Raw genomic sequence first — 21,668 nt, forward strand, 5'->3', positions numbered from 1 at the left:
ATGTCGTCTGCCCTATGTTTTACTGTGAACACTGAACATCCATTTGCACCCTACTGGTTTTTTTCCTAATGAAGGGGTAACAAGTTCCCAAGTTCCATTCTTTGCCAAAGCTTTCATCTCCTCCACCATTGCTGCTTTCCATTTTGGATCTTGATATGCTTCCTGCCAATTCTGTGGAACAAAACAGAAGAAACATACAACACAAAGGCTCTATAGGAAGGAGATAAAGAGTCATAAGAAACATATTGGGATATAGGATGTTTGGTGCAAGTTCTAACCCCTTTTATGAGATGTTTGGTGCAAGTTCTAACCCCTTTTATGAGAGCAATGGGAAGATCAACATCATCAATGGCAGGTTTAGGGTTAGGAATAATAACAGAAGAAATTGCATCAGAATTAGAACTAGGAGTTATAGAAGACTTACCAGGTGATTTTTCAGGAGCTGTTACAGAGACGACGGTTGACCAGGTGTGTCATGCGTTTAGCCTTCTCTCTTTGACTGTACCTCTTTAAATCTGGCCTATCAAGTCTACCATTTTTGGGTTCATGCTCATTACTAGTGTTAAGATTCAAAAATTGTTCAAGAACAGATACAGACATAGGAGCTAAAGGAGCTTCCTCTTCTATCCTAATCTCCCCCTGAAGAGGAGCTGGGGAGAAACAAGGCTCGGACTCTCTAAAGGTCACATTCATATTCACAAAGTATTTTCGGTTTGGAGGATGATAACACTTATAACCCTTTTGAGAGGTAGAATAACCAACAAATACACATTTCAAAGCTCGAGGTTCTAACTTGCCTCCATGCCAAAGATGAACAAAACATAAACAACCAAATATTTTTGGAGGAACAATATATGATGTCTTACCCTGTAAAGCTGCTATAGGGCTTTTAAAATTGAGTGTCTTAAGAGGCATTCTATTAATGAGATAAGTTGCAGTAAGCACTGCATCTCCCCAATAAGTCTTACGAACATTCATGGTGAATAAAAGTGATCTAGCTACCTCTAGTAAATGCCTATTTTTTCTTTCAGACGCCCCATTTTGTGCACTAGTATTCACACAGCTAGTTTGATGTATGATCCCAGTTGAGTCTAAATATGCCTGAAACATACTATTCATATATTCTGTTCCATTATCAGTTCTCAAAATTTTAACCTTTGCATCAAATTGGGTACTAATCATGTTATGAAAAGATTTAAAGCAAGAAAACACTTCACTTTTTGCTCTCAGCAGCTAACCGAAGTTAATCTAGTACAACAATCAATGAATGTAACAAACCCTCGATAACCAGACAAGGAAAAAGTAGAAGTAGGAACCCATACATCTGAATGAATAGCCATGAAAGGGACAGGACTTCTATTATTATGGGAAATATAAGAATTCCTTGTATGTTTAGCAAGTTCACAGGCATCACATTTTAAAGATTCTAACTGACAATGTTCAAAAAGACTAGGATATGATTTCCTTAGAACTGAAAAAGAAGAATGTCCTAATCACCTATGCCATATAATTATTTCTCGACTAGCATTACCATGAGCTCCTAACAGTGCTCGAAGAATACTATGAGCCAAAGGAATCCAATTTTTTTCGAGAAGATACAGGCCATCATGCAGTCTACCAAAGCCAATCGTTTTCCCTATTTTTAGATCCTGCAAAACACAATGAGTAGGAAAAAAACTCAACTTTGCAGTTGAGAGCTTTTCTAACGGCACTATTAGATAAAAGGTTTGTAGGAAAACTAGGGATATGAGGGACAAAAGCCAAATCAATGGTGGATGTGCACTTAATAGAACCTGTGCCAGAAATAGGTGCCAAAGAACCATTAGTAATGCGAACAGTTTCTTTGCCAGTACAAAAAGAATAGGTTAAAAATTTATGAAAAGAGCTTGTCATATGTTTGTTTGCTCCTGAATCTATAATCCATGAATCATAAACAGAATTAGTAAGAAAGGCCATACCAGATTGCACAAAATTGGAAGTAGCTACGGAGGATGAAGAGTGAAGTTTTGTCAAAAAATGTCATAATAATTGTACCTCTTCAATAGAAAAATTCCGAGTAGAAGATGCTTCAGGTAGGGGTGCAACAAGTCTAGTTGAACCAATCCTTTTACCACCACGACTCATGCTTTTACTCCCACGACCCCTAATCGGTTGTCCAAGTAATTTCCAACATGTTTCCATGATTTTAAAACAATCACCCATGATTTATTGAAAGTAGACAATTACTAGGATGAGAAAACACAACAGTACAAGGGCAAGGACAGATAAAAACACAAATAACAGTAGCAAATATGGTAACGCAAAAAACGCAACGACAAATGAAAAACCCAGAGAACAGTAGAAAAAACGGTACCGGAATAGCCGAAGTGACGAAAACGGTCACTAATGAGGCTTACAGAGCATGAACGAAGTCGCCGGAAGTGAACGAACCTGCCAGAGTAGGTCCTGCCACGAGAGGATGCTAGAAGGTGGCTTCATGCGTCGGCGCGTGGTGGAAGCGCCGGAAATTCAATCGGCGCGCGAGCTCACGCGCTTCGTCGGATGGTCACCGACTTTTGGGGTCTAGGTTGCCGGCGGTTGGACTTTCTTCTAGGGGTGGTGGTGTACTTCAACTCCGCCTAGAAACCTGCCGATCGTGAAAAGAGTTCTGGTACCCTGCTTCCCTATACAATTTCCGATCTGGTTCCGTTTTGGTTCAAAAAATGCCAAAAAAGTCTGGTTTTGGCTCTGATACCGTGTTGATTTTAAGAACGGGTTTGGGAAAAATTTGTTATATATTTTTTGTGTTTCAATGAGACCTTATACAACCTATTTATACACAAGTATCAAATTCTAAAATAGAAAAAGAATAAATAGGGAAAGAGCAGTATATACTCCTAAATAGCCTATACAAGGATACTCCAAATCAACTAAGTCAATAGCCTATAATAATTAGGAATCCATGTTTTATTGAATCCTATTTAAGCTAATAATCTAACTAATTAATTTCCATTGCTGCCATACGTCCATGACATTGCAGTTAATGGAAAGTGAGGCCTGGCTTTCAGTAGCTTGAAGATATATAGAAAAATACACAGCATTCTTGATTCTCCATTTAGACATGCTGAATCTATAGAGGAGATGAAAAACATACAAATGGAAGGGGATAAGCAGCTCTTTAGAAACTGAAATGGAAGTCTCACATCAGGAATTAATAATTTAACAGTGAGAGAAACTTAAACCTCTCCTCTATATTTGCAACATATTCAGCTACCTTCACAAGCAAACAATATCCAATGCATATTAAATAACAATGCGCTCAACCAATTTATGAATCTCTCTCATCCGAGATGAAAGAGTTATATCTTCTCTTTTCTTCTCATTGTGACATAAGATAGATCTGTGATTTGCCTGCACATGACTAGCGTATTAAGATTATTAAGCTAACTTGGGATTGTAGTGAATGATGTAGAGGAGCAAGTTTGATAGAGTAAGGAAATAACCAAATAAAAAAAAAAAGAAAGTGAAGAAGAAGAAATCTGTATTTCAATTCAGAGTCAAGTGTAACAGATTACAATCTTCAGATATTAAAAGTGAAGAAGAAAGAAAACAGAAACTAGAACAAAAGGGGAAAATTCTTGAATCCTAAGAATCAAGCCAAGAGCCTGCAGTAGCTCTCCAACAATACAAATGCAAAAGGAATATTTTTATCCGATGCCTCCTCCTTGCCCTCTGCTGTACTATATACACGATCACCCCCTTGTTTGTAACTGAATTTGGACAGGTGTCCTAATCATTGTTGTGGCTGATGTGTCTCCCTTAATTCCCAAGGCAGCAATCCCCATTTTGATCTTAGGCCCTTCTTTGGACCTTCTGGAATATACCCTTAACGGCTTAGGCTGAGGTCTATCAATACCACCCACTTGAGTATGTGCCTTGTCCTCAAGGCTGAATTGAGGAAACTGGCCCGCAATGTCGGATGCATCCATCCATGTGGCCTCTTCCATGGGTCGCCCTTTCCATTTAATCAGGACCTGTCTAATAGCTCTATTATCTCTGGTGATGGTTTTGGACAGCACAATCTGCTCTGGTTCAACCATGGGTTCTTCATCAATGGGTAAATCCACAGGAAGATCCGTTATAGGCTTGTGATCTCCTATAACCCTTTTCAGTTGTGACACGTGGAATACAGGATGTATTTTAGATGTATCTGGCAGCAGGAGTTTATAGGCGACTTTCCCAATTCGACCTATAACTTCGAATGGCCCGTAGTAGCGTGCAGCAAGCTTGGCATGAGGCCGATTTTGAACTGACATTTGACGATATTGTTGGAGTTTCAGAAAAACTCTATCTCCAACTTGATATTCAACATCTCTGCTGTGTTGATTAGCATATTTCACCATCATTTGCTGTGCGCGGAGGAGGTTGAGTTTTAATTTGCGAAGGATCTCATCTCTACTAAGCAAGTGGCTACCTCTTCCACTTTGGTTTCCCCCGGAAGAAATTGCTGCAATGTTGGAGGTGGCCTGCCATAGACTACTTCGAATGGTGTGGTGCCAGCTGAGCTTTGGAAGCTTGTGTTGTATGAATACTCGGCCCAACTCACCCATTTGCTCCAAGTATGTGGCTGTTTAGAACAAAAACACCTCAAATAGGCTTCTAGGCTACGGTTCATTACTTTCGTCTGACCATCGGTTTGCGGATGATATGCTGAGCTGAACTTAAGTTTGGTTCCATGTAGTCGAAATAGTTCACCCCAAAAGTTGCTAAGAAACAAGGGATCTTGATCACTAACCATGGAATGTGGCAGGCCATGTAGTCTGATGATTTCATTGGCGAAGATGGCAGCCACCTTCTTGGCCGTGAAAGGATGCCGGAGTGGAATGAAGTGTGCATACTTGGATAGTCGGTCCACTACCACCATGAGACAATCAAACCCATTGGACTTAGGCAACCCAGTTATGAAATCCAAGGAGATGTCTGCCCATATAAGACTTGGAATTGGAAGGGGTTGGAGGAGACCAGCTGGACTTTGAGCTTCATATTTTTGTTGTTGGCAAGTGAGACATTCAGCCACTTGTTTTTGAACGGTACGCATCATTCCCTTCCAATAGAAATTCGATGCAATGCGCCTGTATGTTCTATATGCTCCGGAATGGCCACCGGTTGGAGTGGAATGAAACTCAGAGATCATCTTAGGAACCCATCGTGAGGCAGCTAGTAGAACTAGACGGCCTTTGAAGAACAACCGACCATGAACCAAACTGTAATGCCTTGGCGGATTTGTTCCTCTCATGGCTGTAAGTATCTCTGTGATGTACGAGTCAACCATAATTTCCTTGTGTATTTCCTCCCAATCAACCCATTGTGGAATGGAAAGTGAAAGGAGGTAGACCTCCTCTTGACTACGAGATAAGGCATCAGCTGCTCCATTTTGTTTGCCTGGTTTATATTCAATCGAGAAATCATACCCCATAAGCTTGGAAATCCAATATTGTTGCGCTGGTGTAGTAATGGACTGATTGAGGAGGTGGCGAAGGCTTCGGTGATCTGTTCAAACCAAGAAATGCCGCCCTATGAGGTAGGGCCTCCAATGTCGGATGGCAAGTACCAGAGCCATTAGTTCACTATCATAGGCTGATCGTTTGGAGGAACAATCTGAGGTAACTTTACTGAAGTAGGCGATTGGCCTTGAGTTTTGCATTAACACAGCTCCTACGCCGCTTCCCGAAGCATCTGACTCTACAACAAATTGTTGGGAAAAATCGGGCATTGCCAAAATTGGGGAAGATGTGACAGCTTGCTTGAGGAAATCAAAAGATTGTTGGGCTGCCTCTGTCCAGAAAAATTTATCTAAGGCCTCCTTCTTGAGAAAAGCTGTTAATGGCTAAGCGATTTGGCCGTAATGTCGGATGAATTTCCGATAGTACCCTGTCAAACCAAGAAACCTCCGGACTGCTTTCACTGACTTTGGGATGGGCCAACGAAGAATACTGGATATCTTAGCAGGGTCCATAGCTACACCAGTACTTGAGATGACATGCCTCAGTTATTCAATTGAAGTTTGTCCAAATGAACATTTCTTCTGGTTGAGATGGAGCTGGTTATCAATTAGTGCTTGCAAAACAGTGGAGAGATGCTGTAAGTGAGAGTCCCAGTCATTGCTGTAGATCAGAATGTCGTCAAAAAAAACCAGCACAAACCGTCGCAAGTATGGACGAAAAATGTCATTCATAACCGCCTGAAAGGTCGCTGGTGCATTGGTAAGGCCGAAAGGCATAACCATGAATTCGTAATGTCCTGAATGAGTTCGAAAGGCTGTTTTGTGGATATCAGGAACTGCAACCCGAATCTGATGAAACCCAGTTTTTAAATCCAATTTGGTGAAGATATGAGCCCCATGAAGTTCATCCAAGAGTTCCTGAACCACTAGAATTGGATATTTGTTGGGTATTGTTACCTTGTTGAGCTCACGGTAGTCCACACAAAAACGCCAACTCCCGTCCTTTTTGCGGACCAATAATATTGGGCTAGAAAAGGGGCTGCTGCTGTGCCTAATAATACCGGCAGCTACCATTTCAGCCACTAACCGCTCAATTTCGTCCTTCTGTACATGACTGTAACGGTAGGGTTTGACACATATAGGGCCTTGGCCTGGTTTAAGAGGAATTTGGTGGTCTGAGATGCGCTCTGGGGGAAGGTTCTGGATTTCGGCAAAAGCTTTGGAGTATCGTTGCAACAAATCTTGCAGGGCTGTAGGTATGGAATTTGCGGAGGCTTGTGATTGCGGTTGTGTTGGTTCCAATTGCCATAGCAGGACAGAATAAAGGATTTCTGTCGTTTTGTGGAGGGAGTATGGAGAAGCAGGGGTTTTGCACAAAGAAGGGTTACCAGAGAGGGTGATGGTTTGATTTTGGTGGTGGAATGTCATGGTCATGGTTGCCCAATTGTGCTGAATATTCCCAAGTGTTTCAAGCCAAGCGATACCAAGAATAAAATCCACACCATTAAGGGGAAAGACGTAGAAATCAGCTGTGAGGGTTATGGCACTCACTTGAAGCTCAAGACCCATACAGACCCCAGTAGCAGTAATGCGGTACCCGTCGCCTAACTTGACGTAGTAAACTGGAGTTGGAGATACATTCAAGTTCATTGTCTTGGGTCTGGTGATACCGCCAATTGAACACATAGGAAGTTCAATATTGGAGAAGTGAATCTCGTACCACTCCACAGGGCTTAGCAATGCTGAATTTTCTGATGATTCAGTGGTCTCATTATTGATAGGAAGGGTATCGTCATCTCCCGCAATGAGTGCTCGAAGGGATTTATTTGGGCATTCATGAAGGGGGGTGTAAGGGTTTTTACATTTGAAACAAAGGCCTTTGGCGCGTAGCTCCTGGTACTCTTAATGAGAGCATTGCCTTGTGCCACGGCTACGGTTGTTTTGGGTGGTGGGGGCTGGTTTGTGGGGTGGCGCTGGAAGGGAGAGTGGAACGTTGATGGATGAAGAAGGATGAGTTGGTGATATGGGGCAAGTGGAGGTAGTTTTGGGTTGGGGGCTAGTGATATGGGCTGTGGGTTTGTAAGAGGATGGGCTGGTAGTCTTTGGGCCAATGCCAAATTGGGTAAGTGGCTGGGTTTGGGTGTTGGAGCTGGTTGAAGTCTTGGGTAGTGGAGATGACTGTAGTTCTCTTTCAATTTCTCGCTAGACCTTCATGGCATTGTATAGATCGACGGTATCCCTGGAGCGAAGGCGGAGTCGGATGTCACTACGCAACCCATTCAGAAAATACCCCAAATACTGGCAATCGGAGAGGGCTGGGACTTGTGTGGCGCGAGCTATAAATTCATCAAGGAAAGCAGCGACAGACCCAGTTTGTTTTACTGCTGCCAAATGTTCTTAAGGGTTGTTTGCGATGTCGCCACCATATTGATGGGTTAACTCTGATTTCAACATTTCCCAAGTGAGTTGAGTTGCGTTGGCGAATCCAGAGGAACCAGTGAAGGGGTGCGCCGACCATGGCAACGAGGGCGGCGAAGACACGTTGGTCCGGTTGGATATGGTGAATCTCAAAAAATTGTTCGACTCGGGCAAACCATCCGACGAGATCTGTTCCATTGAACTGGGGAATGTCTGAGTTTTTATGGGTGAGAATCTGGTGGTAAGGTTGTGAATGAGTTGTCGGGTTAGTGGGCTGTGGGTTATTGAAGGTTATAGGCAGGGTAGTGATAGTGGGGTGTTGAGTGTAAAGTGGGTCGGGTATAGAAGATGAAGAAGGTGTGCACTGTTTTGGGTTTGAGGAGTCACCTGATTGAGGAGTGATATGTTGTGAAGAGAGGTTATGGAGTAGGGTCTCAATGGTGGTAAATTTCTGGTCAAATGAGGAGAGACGGGCTTCCAATGTGTGGAAGGTTTTGGACTGCTCTGTTTGTAAGGTCTGGAGAGAATTGTCGATGGAGTTAATACGGTTTTCTAAGGTGGAAACATTCCTCTCTATCTGTTCGAAACGACTATCAGATCGCGTAGTAGTCATTGGAATCCAGGAGCAGGTCGGACCAAATTGATAGAGTAAGGAAATAACCAAATAAAAAAAAAAAGAAAGTGAAGAAGAAGAAATCTGTATTTCAATTCAGAGTCAAGTGTAACAGATTACAATCTTCAGATATTAAAAGTGAAGAAGAAAGAAAACAGAAACTAGAACAAAAGGGGAAAATTTTTGAATCCTAAGAATCAAGCCAAGAGCCTGCAGTAGCTCTCCAACAATACAAATGAAAAAGGAATATTTTTATCCGATGCCTCCTCCTTGCCCTCTGCTGTACTATATACACGATCACCCCCTTGTTTGTAACTGAATTTGGACAGGTGTCCTAATCATTGGTGTGGCTGATGTGTCTCCCTTAATTCCCAAGGCAGCAATCCCCATTTGATCTTGGGCCCTTCTTTGGACCTTCTGGAATATACCCTTAACTGCTTAGGCTAAGGTCTATCAAAGTTGGTGTGACAGCGTACATTAAAAGTTCTGGTTGTAGGAATTTTAGAGGCAGCAACTTAAATATGAGATTTTGGATGGTTCATTAAATCTTATTATGAGTAGGAAAATAAGTAGGAAGAAAGAAGGGTCTGTGCTGGTCTAGTAACTTCCATAAAGTTTGAAGGTTTTGTGATCAAAAGAGCTAAAATTTTGGGAGACTCGAAGTTAACTTGGAATTTACAAAGTAAGCATTACTTTGTCAATAGCCACCAAGGGGTGAATTGTGCAAAGTTCTTGCATTTAAAAAGAAAAGTAGGAAAAAGTCACAATGGAATTTCAACCGAGGAGTTGAAGAAACGAAGAAATGGAGGTTGAAGGAATTATACATAGAGAGAAATAAAAGTTTTTTTATATTTATAGAGGGTAGAATTTTTTTTATTTTCCCAAAATGTCCCTCTCAACAAGCAATTATTTGGCTATTGGTAAAGGCAAATTTATCCCTTTACACCTTTTTCTTATTGAAAGAAAAAGATTAACATCTAAAGGGGTATTGCCCCTGCGTCCATACTAGCCAGGAGTGCTAGGTGCTAGCAATGGTCATTCGCATGGGCATTACTGGCAATTAATTCAATTTTACCTTTTCTTTCTTGGTTTAGAACTAGAACAGAACCCCGCAATTCTTGTCCTGTCCGGTTCTGTGGGGCCTACAGCCTAAACCAATCCAACCTGGTTCCCTGCCAGTCTGACATAGCACCGATTTTGGTTCAGACCAGCACTCCACCACTGTACCTAGAAAGTCAAATCTACTTTGTCTTCTTAACCATAGGATGGATTTTCTCCAGCGGTTAACAATAAAGTCGACTTTATTTTGTTAAGAACAGCCACTCCACTCTAGATAAGATTACATGACAAGTAAATATCTCAATAGCAAAGAAATCCCTAGCTAGAAAGGATGGGCACTGTCCCTTTGAACAAAATATCTCTTTCCTGATGCAAGAGCTTTAACCTTGATTTCTATATGGGTATTTCCCCTAAAACCATCCAATATTTGCTTTTCACCTTCTCAACACAAATGCCCCCAAGGCCTTTAACCTTTCCATATCGAAGGCCATCCAGAAACTTTTCTTGCAGTACTTGTTATATTAGACTATTTTTCACAACTTGCAGTTGGAATGTCTTTGACAATAGTGTCTTAAGCCAAGAGGCAATAATATATGAGAAAGATGGTACTTGCATATGATTGCCTAAAAAAAAAAAAGATTCTTGATAAAAAAGAAAAGATTGCAGGAGCTGAAGCACTCACCCCCAATTGTATAAAGCGTGAGGTATCATGTCTATGCCTGTTCTTGGGTCTACCATAGATTGAAAGCATTCCTCCATAATAGTAAGAGCAACAGCTAATTTTGAGTTGCATTCCGCCTTAAGGGCAAGCCGTTGAGCAGAATGAACTTTTTGGTCCTCATGAATGCATCTTAGAAGTGACCAAGAAAAGCCATCAGCAATATGATTACTGATTCCTACATAGGAATGAAGACCTGAGCAAACCTGCATATACAAGTGAATCCAAGTTTTCTCGTCACAATCATGTATAAACATATATTATTAACATTCGCGCAGAAGGCACGGCTTAACCTCTAAGGCAAGATTATTACAGAAACGCAAAAGTCTAAGCTACATATAGCGGTTTATGCAGATACCATTCTCTTGGTAGTAGATTTGTTTGAATCATACTCGCATCTTATTTGGTCAAAGACAGCAAGTCTATCTCTCAATGCATATAGCCAAAATAAAAGGTAAGGACATCTTAGATTGATAATGTATAAGCAGGCATGCTGATGTAGGCCTTAAGGTTCACATTTAAGACTCAGGCTGTCTATGAGGAATATGGACCGATTCACATGCATTCCATATAGAAAGGAAAAGTAAAAAAGTCAAAGAAATAAGTCAGATGAGCGTTTTTGTTTCTTTTAAGGAAAAAAAAAATATACATGAAGAGACAATTGGCTTTCTTCAGACCTTTCCTATTTAGCTCAACATTGCGGAAACAATACAAGATTTAGAATTTCTTTATGGTCTCAATAAGAAGAATAATTGAAAAGCTACAAATGGGTCTGATAGATGATTGAGAAATCCAGAAATGAATCATAAAAAGAAAAGGAGAAATAGGAAGAAAGAAAAAAAAAAAAAAAGAAAAACAAAAGGAGAAAGCTATCAAATCTTTTACTACCATCCCCAGTTCCCAGTCTAGTTAAAAGAAATAAAAGAAAAAAAATATTCCCAATCCATTCTTGCTCTTCTCATATATTGGCAGAAAAGCAATTCATCTCTGTTGGGCTTCCTCCTGACAGATCTGAAACTGAAATTTGTTGTTTTTTCCATTATATTACAAGAGAGGCTAATGTAAGGTGAATGATAGAGCCTACTATAGCAAGGAGAAGAAGAAGAAGAAGAATGGTAGGAGAGAGAGTTGATTTGAGAAGATACAGAAAGTTTGACGATAAGGAAATACGGTGAGAAAAAAAGGTGAATAAGTAATAGTGGAAAAGACCAAAAAGGGTACACAAAATTTGTTTTTTTATCAGCTTAAAAGAATTTGATTTCATGTTGTCCTTTCAAGTTTTAGGTGTTCAATGTAGGCAAAATTGACAACTTTAAAGGTATAATAGGTCATTCATAAAATTTTAGAGTGTTATTCGGTTAAATTAGCAAAGTTCAAGGGTAAATTTATGTATTCGGCCAAAAAAAAACTAATAACCACATAACAATCATAGAGAAGGCAACAAAGACGCGGGAAAAGACTCCAGAAGTTCCATTACTATAAAAGGTATTAATCACAGTAATTAAAGATGCAAAGGGCTGCTTGAGCCAAGGCGCTAGCCTCTAGGCAAAGGCACATGCCCGATCGAGTTGAGGCGCAAAAATTTTAAAAGAAAAAATTAAAAAACATAAATCTAAAAACTATATATAACATATCAAGAAAAGAAAAGGAATAAATAAGAAAAAATGAAGGAAAAAAAATAAATCAGAAAAAAATCAGCAACATAATGACTTATATTTTAAGATATCGGAGCTAAGATAGAAAGGAGTAGAATTAAGAACAATAACAACAACTAAGACTTATTCCCAAACTACTTGCAGAAGAGAATAGAAAGAAAATAGATGGCAAATATAGGAAGAGAAATTGAGAGACATTTGAATGGCAGTTGGTTAGAAGCTAGATCGTAGGAGGTGAGCACTAGATGGAAGAGCCAAGGCTGAATTGCAAAGCACATTACTGGTTTTTATGTTGTATTCTATTTCTTTTATTTATTTTATGTAACAGATCTCAGCAGGACAGCTTTACATTCAAAGAAAATCCTAGGTGAATTGTTCAAGGAAAAAAAAAAATAGAAAGGTAAATGGCGCAAGCCCTTGAGCCTCAAGTAAGGCGCGCCTTTAATAACTATGGTAATAATTCAGACTTCTATGAATTAACGATTATGAAAGTTGAGCAAAAATACCTCTTGGCAGCTCCCACCACAAAACCAAGAATCAGAAGCCGCATCTTTATGTATATTTTTCCTTTTCCAGCATGTTTCATGATCTATAAAAATAAGAATCGGCAGGTGAATTAGAAACCCAATGACAAGAAAAGAACATTGATTATAGAAATTAAAAGCTACAAAGTCCATGTTACCATCATCAACCACTAACTAGAAGCCAAGATCAGAAGGTCCTAATGACTTGGATAACAACATGATAACACAGAGAAATCATGAATAACTGCTCACATGTAGAAGTAATGGCTACACAAGTATTTCTAGAATACCAATTGATTTCATGGATGCTTTTGGAAAGATAAACTACTTATAAATTTACAGAAGTTACAAATAGTGGCATCAAATGCAAAAAGCCCAAAGTTAGATTGTACACAGAATATAAAAGCCCAACGTTAGATTGTACACAGAATATAAAAGCCCAAAGTTTACAAAGATTGCAAGCAAATCATGATCCAAAAGTTACATGGTTCTTCAAATTCTGAAAAGCTCTCCAACATTACTTATTACTACAAGAGTGGATAAGCAGCGTACAAGTTATCAACATAAAAGTAGGGTTTCAAATCAATAAAAGCTTTCACTTTACACATTAAATCAATACTATATGCCATTGCATGCCTTGGAGAAATTTTTTACTCCAAAAAATATTAGCCTGAACTTAAGGTCCAGTTTTAAAATGCACATTTGGCACCAAAGATTTCCAAGTCATACATGAGCTTCAGTAAAAATAATAGATATAAAGCAGGATGTTAAATAACTGTCATTTCTTAACATTTCGGAAGTTCAGCCCACTGTGATGTTATTTTCTGTTTCTTTATGGGTTATTCACCAATAACCTAGAACAGCAGACAGAATATCAAAAACAACCATTTCTGTCCAATTATTCACTTAACATATTTGTGCGCGTGTATATGTGTGTATTTATCTTATATTTAAACGAATTCTTGTTTATTATTATTTTGAGTGATTTACAGCAGGTGGCGGCCAATTTGGAACAATTAAAATCCTTCTTAGACTGATTCCATGACACAGTTTCTGCTTCTGTTACTATTTCCAATTCTGTTATTTAAAACACTGGATTCAAGCAAAATAATATAGCTACAGACAAATAGCAAACAATCCAGCAGCAAAGCTGGCCTTGAGAGGTGGAAACATTACATTTGTGCTCACACTGTGAGCATTTCAATGCACCAAGAGAATTGGAAGCATCTTTATCATTAACCAAATCCCCACATATCCGACAAGTGCAGTTTGAGCAATACCAGCTGCCTTCAGGAAGCTCCTGAAGTAAACAAACGAAAATAATTTCTCAGTTCTTGTATATTAAACTGGATATAATGTTAATCAAATAATTCACTCAGAATCACAGAACAAACAAAAAATTATGTAGCAAATGTTGAGAATATACAACAGCTCAAAACAATTAACAAAAGCATTGTTTCTCATCCTTAATGATATTGAGGATATTCTTAAAAGTAGGGATGAGCAGAATTTGGCTCTAACCAAATGACTAAACAAAAACCAACCTGGTTCAGTTCATATTGAACTTTCAGCGAATTTGGTTCGGTTAGCAAGAAATAAAAATTTTGGTTTTCGGTTTGGTTTTTCAAGAAAACTGACTAGACCAAAACAACTGAAATTATGTTCGGATCGATTCAAATTTTGGTTCAACAAGAAAACTGAACAGAATCGACATATTTTTATCGGTTTGATTCTATTTTTCAAATAAATCGGTTTGCTTAGAAAGGCAATAATTATGAAGTCGGTTACTTATGCTTCATTTTTTTATTTAAGAAAATGGATTATTTCCGTTTGGTTTCCTATGCTGGTTTGGTTTTTATATTTTTTAAATATGGTTTTTCAGTTGGGACGGGTTTGGTTCAGTTTACCGAGATGCTCACCAGTTACTCCTACAAAAGAAAAAAAAAAGGGCAAGAAAAACATCCAGTTACATGGTGGGAAATTAAATTTAATCACATCACCTCCTTCCAAAGACACAAGGACAACATTTTGCAGCATACAAATCCATGTGTATCATTACGTTACATTCCCAACCATCTCAAACACAACACAAGCTTCACGATCATACATGCTACACTTCTAAATTGTAATCCACAATCATATGGAATTCAGAATCTAAAAGGCAAAACCATAAATATGTTGGCTCATTACAGCCCTAAAAATAACAATGTTCGAAATTAACTATTACCTCTAAATTACAAGAAATAAATAAATATATATATATATATATATATATATATATATATATGAAGCAAGCATTTGTTTCCAAGAAATTGACATGTGGCATTTCTATAAGGCTTCCACTTGGCATGTTTTTCCAAGAAACGTCATATGGCGTATTTTTTCAATTAGCCTCCTCTTAGTATGCATTGCAATTAATTAATTAAATGCAAAATCATAAATGTCAAGACATGATAATCAATAATATATGAAACAATAGTCATTGACTAAATAAATGATTAAATAAATAATTAGCTCAATCAAATTTTTCCACTAAATGAAATGGCCATCAAAATCACAAATTTTTATTTGACTATATAAATAAATAGAATTAACGAATAGAATATTTTATTTTGTAACCATATCATCGTATATTTTTTAAAAATGGTTTAATATTATAATTACAATTTACAAAATATTATCTATATTTGTTAAATTAAATTTGAACATTGCAAATTTTAAAATTATTTATCTACAAATCAACTGTATAAATATTAAAAATATTTTAATGAAAATTGATACATAAAATTTTAAAAAAAGTAAATATTTATTAAAATATTATTTATTAATATTTATTTCTACACTTGGCATTTCATTTCCCTTTATTAATTGTCATGTAAGTTGTAACTGTTATTTTCAATTAATTCTCATTAAAATATTTTTATTATTATAATTATTGATTGTTATTTGTTATTTCTATCATGATGTTCTTATCATTTAAAATAAAAAAAAAATTAAATCATAAATTTGAATTTTACAAGTTTTAAATTCATTTGATTACAAATAAGTTACATGAATATTAGAAAAGAATTTTAATAAAAAGTGAAATGTTAAAATTAAAATTAAATGTTAAAAATTAATATTTATCAAAAGTGTGCATAGCACAAGCATGTGGCTAGTAAAACTATAAAACCTGAAATAATTTTATAATTAAAAATGTTTTTAATATAAATTTGACACAACATTCTTTTCTTAGAATATTAAATGTAAAGTCAACCTACATAATTAGGCCTAATTCTAGTACTACTCTATCAAGAAAACCAAATAAGAGCCTGTCCACTTTTGTGATTGTTTTCCTTACTTTTATAGAGAATATTGCTCCTCCCTTATTTGCATTTTTCCCAATTTTGAGCTAGATGTTTGTGTATAAATAAGATGTGTGTAATGTCATTGAACACACAGAAATATACAAAAACCTTTCTCTCATACCTGTTTATGCAACAGAGAAAAATCTCCAAGAATAAGGGAAGAAATGAAAAATTAGATACACCTCCCTCTCTCTCTCTCTCTCTCTCTCTCTCTCTCTCTCTCTCCCCCCCCCCCCCCCCCCAACAGCTAGCTCTATAACTTTGAGCCAAACCTAGATGTCGACAATCACCCTCCTTAAACAAACTTATTTCATTTTTACCAAGGGCCTGAAAAATTAGCGGTCTACTTAATAAATGTACATGTTTGGGCAGAAAGATTGATGGAAATTGGTGATCTCAATGAAAAGGTCTTCAATATCAGTGTTATTCAGAGCCACTTATGGCTGATACTGAAATTTCCTAGAGGTTCAAATAAACGGGAAAGGGAAGAAGGGAAAGGAGAGAAGAAGAAGGCAATTATAAAAACATGTAAAGAGAAGCAGCATAAACCATGTAAAAATGCAAAAGACAAACCTCTGTAGACAAGCACGCCTGATGAAAGGTTGAGGGACAGTTATCACAACATATCAACTCACCACCATCACCACAAAGTCCACATGAATCATCATTTTCATCATCATCATCAGCTCTCACCACTGGAGTCGTGTTTTTCCTGGTCTTGTATTCTGATGACCATGCTTGCAGCTGACATAGAGTAAAAGGCTTTCCAGATTCCATCAAGAGATTTAAACATGGACGACTTAGCTTGAAGCCAGCATGATTCTTAAACTTAGAAACTGAAAGCATTGTATTGCAGCATTTACACATGATGCCATCCTTTGTGACCAGACCATCTTTCACCACAGCATCATTATTAGGTTCTCGATACTGGATCACATCATTTAGAGATATAACCCCAACATCAACCAACCATGACAAAACCGTTCTAGATTGCATTATTGACCACTTACCATTGCTGTAACCTTTCCCCACTTTGCTAAAATTTCTAGGGAGTAAACTACAGCTGCCTTTCTTATTCTTAATCTTTTTCCGAGCTCTTGATTTGAATGCCTTCTTTTTGTAAGTAGATTTGATGGCATCCGCACTGAAATCTTTGTTTTTAATAATGGCAGACACCAATAAGTCATCATCTTTAATTAGGCATTCATTTAGTTTCTTTCGTCCGCTTTTACAACCATCAAGATTATGATGCATCTTCTTCTTTGGGCCTCTTCTGTTTACCTGATGTAGGCCAGTAGCAAGAGGTGAGATCTTCTTGCAGCTCTTTTTAGTTCTTGAGTTGCTAGCAAGGTTTTCCTTCAGTTCTTTTGGCTCCAACTGAACATCATTGCTTTGGCATAAAGGGGCTGATCTGATTTCAGATATCTTTCTGGACTTCCTGCGTGTCTTCTTTTTCATAACAACAGTTCTATCCATAGTTTTTAAACTAGAAGCTTGAGTGCACTGTCTATCCTCTTCACCGAGCTCTGTTTTCTGCGCAACATCCGAAGTTACAAGTCGAGTATAAGTTGGTTCACCTTGAGCATAAGAAAAATCTAAGTGACCAACGCCATCATCAGCATCAACCAAGCTACTATCTTGATGAGGGGAAACAGATTCAGATCCCCCCAGCACATTAATATTTCCATTAGTGACAGAGACATCGCAAACACAACCACACAACTGAGCGCAAGTGCTTTCTGACCCACAAGGTAGTAAGGAAGTCACATCAACACAGCTTACCTTGTCCATGCACATTCTGAAAGGCTCATTTCCCATCCCATTGGCAGCATCAACTAAACACATTCCTTCTTTCTCAGCTACATAAATAGAATCATTTCCCTGACCTCTCGCAACCCCATTTTTCTGTTCATCATATTTTGAGAAACTCCTGTCGCCAGATTGCTGAATATAGGCATGGTAATTTTTTTCATTAATTTCTGATGCACTTTGAGTACTTAAAGAAGGATCACCATGCCAAGGCAACAAATTTCTCAGATCAGACTGGTTTTGCAAACCATCCTCACTCGCCAAGGCCATAATAGCATCATTTTTCTCATGCTTGTCAATCACCAAGCTTCCTGCAGTTTTGACAGTATCTCCCTTTCTCAATAAACCAATCTTCCTATCAATGAATACAACATTAACGAAGGGATCTAAAAGACTCCACTGATGAGCCAATGTGTTAACAAAATCAGTTTGATCTATCTCTTTCTCAATATTCAATAACGCAACTGAGAGATCAGACCAAAAATGACTTATATCAGTCCATTCCTTAACATTTTCTTCTTTCACCAAATTGTATCTATCTGCATATAAAGTTTGACCACATACCCTCCAAACTTTAGGGAATTCACGAAACATCCTTCCTTCAGGAGATCGATAGACAGTCTCTGGATATTTCCGACTAGGTCTCTTACGCCTTTCAATACACCAGCCCAATGCTGCAAGTAAATGAATGATATGGCTCTGGAGAAAAGGACGAGGATCCTTCTTAGAATCCATCTTCAAGGTATTGGATATATCCAATCCTGGTGACTCCAATTCCCTTAATCTTTCCTCAACATGAATAGGAGACCCAGGCCTATCTGTAATTGCTGCCGAAGGATATGGAAGCAAAAGCTTGGTTGCAAAACTCTCTTGGGAAACAGGTGAAGCAATAGCTTTACAAATAGCCACCTCCTTGCCAGCATTTCCATCAGCATTCAGTGAACTGCATTTTGGTGTATCCTTTTCATGTGCATCACCACCTCTGTCCATTTCTACTTGTTGCTTTGGCAGATGGCAACAAGATATCGCACCCCGACAGGATGATTCAACTATATATAACGCTATAGTTTGGGTAGCCGAGTCTGCATCAACAGCAGGCTCATTATTAGCAATCTCTTTAGGTTGCATAGATGAAGGAAAAACTTTTACTGTATCAGGTTCAGCGATGAATGGGCCATCAACTGAAAACTTCATTCGCTTGACACTCATCTTCTGGTCATCTCTCTCTAGTCTTTCTTCAAAACAACCTGCAGAAGCTCCTCCAGAATTCTCATTCATATCAGAATCCTCCACCAAAGAACTTTTGGAGGAGGACTGACTTGTTATGGCTGAGTTCTCGCTGTTGGAGCATAAAATATCAGCCGTCCTACTGTCCTCACTCTCAAAATTAATTGAACCACTAAGAAGACTCCCCTTACTTGTGTCCCCAGTTTTTTTCCCGAAGAAAACTTCTGAAAAAATACAGCTCTCATGATGTGAACCCCCAAAGCCATCATTACACCAATCCTCAAATTTCGAGTCAAGCATTACTACTATGTCCCACAGTTTCTAACCTTTGCTATTTAATAACTTCAGACACAAGATAGGCCTACCCCAACAGCAAATTAGATCTCCAATGCAACAAGCTAACCACTTGATAATGTACTAGATATGTTAACAAGCAATGGCACCCATTAATGTGTCATGATCTGGAAAAAAGAAAAACAAAAGGCAAAAACAGTAAGTAGTATGCCAATAGTATGCAACTCAAGAGGCAATACATAATGCCAATTATGCAGCTGCATTATTATATAAACCTAGAAGTTTATATTGGTTCCACCATTTATTGATAACAAAATACCATGAAATTAGAGAGAGAGAAAAAGAGAGAGAACAATATGTAAACTTCTAAATCAAAGAGAACCAAATTCAACATAACAACAACGTTGTAAAAACTTTTGGGTAGATTTCATGCACTATGGACCTAAATCAAGTGTGAAAGGATAATTTCCTCAAACTTAAGAAATTTTGCACCAGATGGAACTAAAGGAAAAGAGAACACACGAGACATCCATCACCCTCATAATAGCATGTTATGTCTAAAGTGTCATAATCACCCACTTCTCAAACCAACCACCCATCAAAGAAAAGAGAGGAGAGTCCCAGGGGAATTTTCTAAATGTGGAGTGCATGGATAAAACAAATATGAATTTATCAATTTTCCACAATTAAGGCACAATAGCTAGTGAGACAATTCCCAAAGGTGACCATTCAGCCATTCCAAACTTTAAGAGAAATCAAAGCAACAATGAAATAATCAGTTTTATGAATGAGCTCGAACAATCAGTGCAGTTGATTAAATTTACAATCATAACACAGCAAAAACGGAGAAACAAATCCTAAAAAAGAAATATTTTCAACTATTGGGATTGGATGGGGATCATTTGTCTGTTACCATGGGAAGGTAACCACATGATAGCATAGAAGCCATTCCTCCAGCTATAGCATTACCTAAAATACCAAATCTAATATAGAAGGGAACTGACGAAATTATAAAATAAATAAATAGATTAGTTAAAGCAAAAGGTGTTTCAGTTAAGTAAATGATATAACAAATTTGAAGGAAACTGTAAATAACACTCCCAACTGGATGGCAGTTGCTAATCTGCTCGATACACTGCTGGTTTCAGCTTTCTTTGGGTTTCTGAAAACCTGAAACTGCTTAGGACTTTCTATTTTGACTATTTTCTAACCTTCCCTTTTCCTAATAATTAAAACTGCCATAATTTTTATGTCGCCTTGAACAACAAAATTATCTACATTTCACATAGCTCAATCAGCATTTTAACTACATAAGGAAAAAAATGCCAGACTTCCATCAACACTATTCAATCAATTTTAATCTGACATCAAAAGAGGAAAGAATCTAAATTCAAATAACAGTCCTATAAGGAATAAAACCTAAAAAGCACACGAACTTAAAAATGTCATTTATGGTAACATAGTGCAGAAATATTTTTCCTAAACAGTTCCTTCAAACACAACCGCCAATTAACATCAACTATTGAAGTCGTTATAAAACTCCACCACCCACTATTACATTTCCCCGATAAATTACCACTTCCAACTGCATGAACTGGCAAACCAATCTTGTATAAAGATTCAAATATCAGGCAAATTTCAATCCAAAAATTGTAGAAACAGCCGGAATTGAACATGCACTGAGAAATGAAAAATTAAGATCTAAGGGTAACCAAAAAACAGAGACTAAGAGAAGGAAAAAGGAAAGAAGAAAGAGAAATGTTGAAATGGCAACCTAGAAAAGTAAGAAACTGCAGACATTTCTCACATTTGAATTTCACATTTCAATCAAATAGTTCTAAAAAGACAAAATCTTAAAAAAAAAAAAGAAAAAAAAAAAAAAACATAAGAACAAGAAGAATAAGGAGGCCTCACCTTGATTGCAAACTGTAATAAAAGCTAAGTAATCACATAAAATTAGGGTATGAAATCTAAAGAAAATTGATGGGTTTTTCTCATAAGAGGAAGAAAGTGGGGAGAGACAAATAGATAAAGGAGAATCCTGATAAGAGAAATGGAGAGAGCACTAAAAGTGGGCTCTGTTCAGAGAGAGAAGAGCAGTGGTTGGCCTTGGAGAACCCGAATAGTGCTCTCTCCGGTATAACAAATGGCATGTACACTCTCTCTCTCTAAAAGAACTACCATGTGAGAGTGTATGTAATGGTAGTGTACGCTTTGTTTTGTTTGACCTTTTTCTCTCTTACTGTCTAACGGACTCTGCTTTGCTTTTGCTTTGTCCATTTGCGTTTCCGTTTTTGCTAATAAATTATTAGACGGAATGACAATTTCTTTGCCTAAAATGGAATTTAATGAAATGGATACGATAATGAAATTTGGTTTATACTGGTTCAAGCCAAATCAATTCGATTTGATATTTTATATAATGGGTTCCATTTTGATTTTAATAGAAAGATTGAAATCATTTTGTGAATTTGTGTTCATTTTGATTTCTATTAAACCTAAAAATAAGTTTAAATCAGCCA

General features: G+C 37.7%; 1 protein-coding gene across 1 annotated transcript in view; it reads right to left on the reverse strand.

Annotated features, from left to right (window-relative positions):
* The window catches only part of LOC105639203 (hypothetical protein), a 32,824-nt gene extending 11,448 nt beyond the window's left edge, over nt 1-21,376 (reverse strand). The window contains 5 exon segments of the mRNA XM_012223185.4: nt 10,255-10,496; nt 12,452-12,534; nt 13,646-13,769; nt 16,390-19,313; nt 21,061-21,376. Of these exon segments, the coding sequence (XP_012078575.2) occupies nt 10,255-10,496; nt 12,452-12,534; nt 13,646-13,769; nt 16,390-19,152 (3,212 nt within the window). The 5' untranslated portion in view covers nt 19,153-19,313; nt 21,061-21,376.
* Between the last annotated feature and the right edge of the window lie 292 nt (nt 21,377-21,668).

Source organism: Jatropha curcas, chromosome 7 (assembly GCF_041381405.1).
Source record: "Jatropha curcas cultivar XTBG-Jc1 chromosome 7, XTBG_Jcur_1.0, whole genome shotgun sequence".
In the NCBI taxonomy this organism is placed as follows: Eukaryota; Viridiplantae; Streptophyta; class Magnoliopsida; order Malpighiales; family Euphorbiaceae; genus Jatropha; species Jatropha curcas.